The sequence below is a fragment of the Salarias fasciatus genome, chromosome 22 (genome assembly GCF_902148845.1).
Source record: "Salarias fasciatus chromosome 22, fSalaFa1.1, whole genome shotgun sequence".
NCBI lineage: Eukaryota > Metazoa > Chordata > Actinopteri > Blenniiformes > Blenniidae > Salarias > Salarias fasciatus.
The window spans coordinates 2110721-2115828 of NC_043765.1; the positions used below are offsets into that span (position 1 = coordinate 2110721).

Genomic DNA, 5108 nt, shown 5'->3' on the forward strand with positions numbered 1-5108 from the left:
ATTTATTTATGTATTCATTCATTCATTCATTCATTCTACAATGCAATCAATTAATGAAAGGGAAAGGATGAAAAGGCGGAAAATTAGAGCGAAGAGACTCTTCTGTTCTGTAGACTGTTAAACACTGACACCTGCTGGACATCCAGAGAATTACATGATCAATGTGATCAATCAGCAGGAGGAGAGGAGAAGAGAGGAGGAGGAGGAGAAGAGAGGAGGAGAGGACGAGAAGAGAGGAGAGGAGGAGGAGGAGGTGAAGAGGGGGTAAAGAGAGGAGGAGGAGGAGGGCAGGAGGAGGAGGTGAAGAGAGGAGGAGGAGAAGAGAGGAGGAGGAGGAGGAGGAGGTGAGGGGGTAAAGAGAGAGGAGGAGGAGAGCAGGAGGAGGAGGTGAGGAGAGCAGCGCTATAAAGTCCAGGTCTTCCTGCGGAGCTTCAGACTCTTGATTCACTCTGAGCTCAGAGGATCAGTCCTTCCTCCTGCTGCTCTGCTCCGGTTCTCCGGTTCTCCGGTTCTCCGCTCCGGTTCTCCGGTTCTCTGGTTCTCCAGGATGGATTTAAGCGTTTGGATTCCGGTGTTTTCAGCGTTCTGCTCCTGGACTTTCTGCACAGGTAACTCGATCCGAGCCGAACCTTCTGGAGGTTCCTGTGCGCAATTACGCAGCTTAACGCGCCTCTTCCCTGCGCGCGACATGGCTTCTGATTGACTCTTGTGATTCCAGTCCTGTCGGCTCCCGCTGCAGACCCGGTCCCGGAGACCCCCGCCGCATCCGCGGACTCCCCGCGGCGCCACGTGCGCACCAAGCGTTGCTCCTGCGCGACCTTCATGGACAAGGAGTGCGTCTACTTCTGCCACCTGGACATCATCTGGGTCAACACGCCCGAGTGAGTGTTCCGGTCCGGTCCGGTCCGGTCCGGTCCAGAGGACAGTGGATCCGGCTGAAGTTCGGATCGTTTCCCGCCTCTCGGGTGATTTTAAGATGGTCTTTCTCACGTCTCCCGCAGGCGCGTGGTCTCCTACGGACTGGGGAACGCACCGAGGACCAGGCGCGCGCTCCGGGATTCGGTCGCCACGGTCAGCGGGGGACCGCGGTGCGCGTGCGTCCGCGAGGACGACCGCGCGTGCAGGAGCTTCTGCGGCGTCAGGTGCGTAAAGAGCGCGTGCAGAAGTGAGAAGCCGCGAGGAGGGAGAGAGGAGGAGGTCCGGGTCCTCAGACAGACCGGGTCTGACCCGGACCCGGCCCTCGGATCAGGTCCGACCCGGGTCTGACCTTTAACTTCCAGATCAGATGTTTTAATCTCAGACTTGTGTGAAAACACCGATTGAAGTTTCATTATTATTATTGAGGTAAAATTGTTCCTCTCAGAGTAAAAAGCAGAGAAACCTTCTCCTGAGACCAGATCTGTGCAAAATGAACTTTTAAGACTTTAACAAAAATGCGTCAAAGTAACTTTTAAATTATTTTTACTGAAAAACGTTCTTGGAGATGTTAGAATAGAACTTGTTTCCTGGTGGATAGGAACAAATACATCTGTTAAAATGCCAATTTATCTTTTGTACTTCAGTAAATCTTTATTAAACTGCTTTTTTTACACAGATTATTTAAGTCAAGAGTTCAGTTTTCAGTTTGATTTTAATATCTGGACTTTGATTCAAGTTAAATTATATTTTAACACTTTTTTTTACTTCAGTAAAAACTCCTTTAAAAGTAACAGAGTAATTTTATGAGTTTTTTTTTAACATAAAGAACATGTAGTTTTGTTAAAATACAATCAAGCAGCAATAAAAATATTTTTTTATTTTCAGTTAACTTTGAAATCAAATGTTTTACTTAGTTAAAAGTTTAAATTCATGTTTTAAAGTATCTATTTGACTCTTTAACTTTCGGATGAATTAGTAACATAGTTTTGCTCAAAAAGAGCAGATATTGACGTAAAAGTAACAAGTTTCCATCTTGTGTAACTGGAGGATCAGATCCCTGAGTCTGACCGACTGTTTCTGCTTCACTCAGCACTGCGCAGGAAATGTCTGTTTTCTTCTGTCACAGCAGGTTGTTCGCGCTGAAAAGTTTTATACGTTGAAATCCGTTCAGTTATAACAGTAAAAACGCGTTGTCACATTTTTTAACTGAGTAAAAAACCCGATTCTGAACTGAGAAAAAGAAGATCCAGAAATCCAGAATCAGATTCACCCGACAAACAGGATCCAACTGGTTTTAACAACAACAACAACAACAACAACACTCGGTTTTCTCGTCATCAAAAATAAACCTTTAACTTGTTTATCTACCAAAAAACAGTTTTTAAATTCCTCATGATGAACCGTCAGTCACAAGAGGTGCTGAGGTGTGATAAACGTGTCAAAGGTCATTTCATAACAGAAACAGTGAAATCAGTTTAGAGCATCTTCCTCATTTAGTCTGAAACTCAACTCTGCAGACGAAGCAAAACAGCTGAGCGTCGAAGAGCAATCCCTGGAGGACAAATCCTGTGTGTGTGTGTGTGTGTGTGTGTGTGTGTGTGTGTGTGTGTGTGTGTGTGTGTGTGTGTGTGTGTGTGTGTGTGTGTGTTTATCATGTTTGACACTCAGTTTGTTTCCAGTGAGGTTTGAGACAGTTGACGGTGCGTTCAGGTGTCTGATGTTGTGTTCGGGTGGCTGGTGGTGCATTCAGGTGTCTGTTGTGTTCAAGTGTCTGATGATGCATTTGGGTGTCTGATGGTGCGTGTCTGATGGTGCGTTCAGGTGACTGATGGTGCGTTCAGGTGACTGATGGTGCGTTCGGGTGTTAGATGGTGCTTTTGGGTGTCTGATGGTTCGTTCGGATGTCTCATGGTGCATTCGGGTGTCTGATGGTGTTTTTGGGTGTGAGATGGTGTGTTCAAGTGTCTGATGGTGTGTTTGGGTGTCTGACGGTGCGTTCAGGTGTCTGATGCTGAGGTCAAGTGTCAGACGGTGTGTTCGGGTGTCTGATGGTGTGTTCGGGTGTCTCATGGTGTGAGATGGTGTGAGATGGTGTGTTCAGGTGTCTGATGGTGCGTTCAGGTGTCTGATGCTGAGGTCAAGTGTCAGACGGTGTGTTCGGGTGTCTCATGGTGTATTCAGGTGTGAGATGGTGCGTTCGGGTGTCTGTTGGTGCGTTCAGGTGTGAGATGGTGCGTTCAGGTGTGAGATGGTGCGTTCAGGTGTCTGATGGTGCGTTCAGGTGTGAGATGGTGTGTTCAGGTGTGAGATGGTGTGTTCAAGTGTCTTGTGGTGCATTCGGGTGTCTCATGGTGCGTTCGGGTGTCTGACGACCTGCTGTGTGTGTTTGCAGGATGAGACCCAGGCCCCCTCGAGCCGCCCTGAAGACCCGCCGGCTGCCGGAGGATTGGAGGGCCAGACAGCGGCGCCGGGTTCGATCCTGGGAGGGAGAAAGCTCCGCCTCCTAAAGGGGAAGGACCGCCTCCTCTGGAGGGGGAGTGGTTTTAGGACCGAGGGCCGGACCCTGTGCAGCAGGAGCATCCGTCCTCTGGAGGGCGCTGCGGTTCCACACCGGAACCTCTGTGACCACGGACTGGACTGGACCGGACCGGAACCAGACCGGAACTGGAACCGGACCAGACCTGGACCCGTTCAGACTGGAGAGTCGGACACGATGAGCTCAGACCTCCTGACTCGGATCCACCAGACCCAGGACGCTGGTCCATGTTTCCAGAACATTTCAGACTGGGCCGAGTCGCCGGCGAGGCGTCCGACCGGAAGCCTGCTCCATTTGAACCGCGCTGACCTCTGACCCCGCTGCATTTCAGAGATGACCGGGGTCGGCCACCGAACCCGTGTGGAACCGTCCTCACGTTTAACCGCCAGTATTCACATTGTTGTTCGTAGCGTTATTTAACACCAGCTTCCCGCCGGTTAGCGTCTGGCGTTTTGCTAACGCGGCGGCCGAAGCTCCGCCCCTCCTGTCCGAGGGTCGCAGTTCAGATGAAGGCTGACAGGAGTCGGTTTGAAACTGTCATTTCAAAATAAATGTCTTGAACTTGAATGTTCAGCTTGTCGCTAAGCTAAATGCTAACATAACAATGTAATCCCTTTAAATACAGTAGAATCAAAAATACATAAATTACTTAGAAGAGGTTGAAAATTCAGAGAAACGAAAAAAACTGATTTAAATAAATCAGAAAAAAAGATTTTTTGATGAAAAAATAAAGTTTTCCATCTTAAACTGCAGGTAAAGCGATAAACTCCACCTGTCGTGCTAACTGAAGAGGCTAGCCGCCTAGCATGCTAACATCAGTATCACCCAGACTGTTTTCTCTTATTTTTTAATTTTTTGACATTGAAACCAAACCGGTTCCAGCAGGAACCGTTCCAGGAAGCCTGGAGAAGCTCGGCGTGTCCGGTCGCTCTGTGACCGCCGGCTTCTTCCCTCCGACTGAAACTCTGCCGGTTCTCCGCCAGACGCTTCTATTTATGAACGTTCTGTCTTATTTATTGATTGTTCTTCTCGGGGCCACACTGGTCTGCTGGTCGTCTCATTTCTGTGAAATGATCCGTCTCTGTTAATCAGCCAAAGAGTGGCAGAACTTTAATAAAGTCTTATTTAAAGCAGACTTCCTGTTTCCTGCTTCCTGCTTCCTGTTCTGTGACCAACATGCCGTCTTTTATTGTCGTGTTAGTTTAAACTGATCCGTTTATGAAATGTTAACACGACAATGTTTGTGCTTCATTTTCTATAATAAATCTGCGATAAAAGAGCTGATAAGCAGCGTGGAGCCCCGAGGAGGCGGGGCTTAGCAGACATTCCACCAATCACTGATTAGCAATAGAAACGAAGGATAAAATGGAACCAAGCGGTTTGAAGGCTGCGGCTCAGGGAGGATCTCATTCCGTCCATCACTAACTGGCTTTTCAACACGCTGTAAAGGTGAAGAACGATGAGGAACGACACCTGAGCACTTCACCTCCAGCTGCGACTGAATCAGTTCAAAGTTAACGATAAGATACCTGTTATGGAGCTTTTGTATATTAATTCATTTTGTATTTATAGTAAATTCATGCATTTTTTTTGTATATTATTTTTTCTATCTAAATATACACTTTATCTAATTCAATACATATATATTTTAGAA

At 47.6% G+C, this 5108-nt stretch overlaps 1 protein-coding gene across 1 annotated transcript; it reads left to right on the top strand.

Moving 5' to 3' along the window:
- Positions 1–455: 455 nt before the first annotated feature.
- On the top strand, positions 456–4589 carry edn1 (endothelin 1). Its single transcript, XM_030120760.1, has 4 exons — positions 456–608; positions 719–881; positions 1002–1142; positions 3311–4589. The coding sequence occupies exons 1-4, from the start codon at positions 548–550 to the stop codon at positions 3423–3425; spliced, it is 480 nt and encodes a 159-aa protein (XP_029976620.1). The 5' UTR covers positions 456–547; the 3' UTR covers positions 3426–4589.
- Positions 4590–5108: the final 519 nt, after the last annotated feature.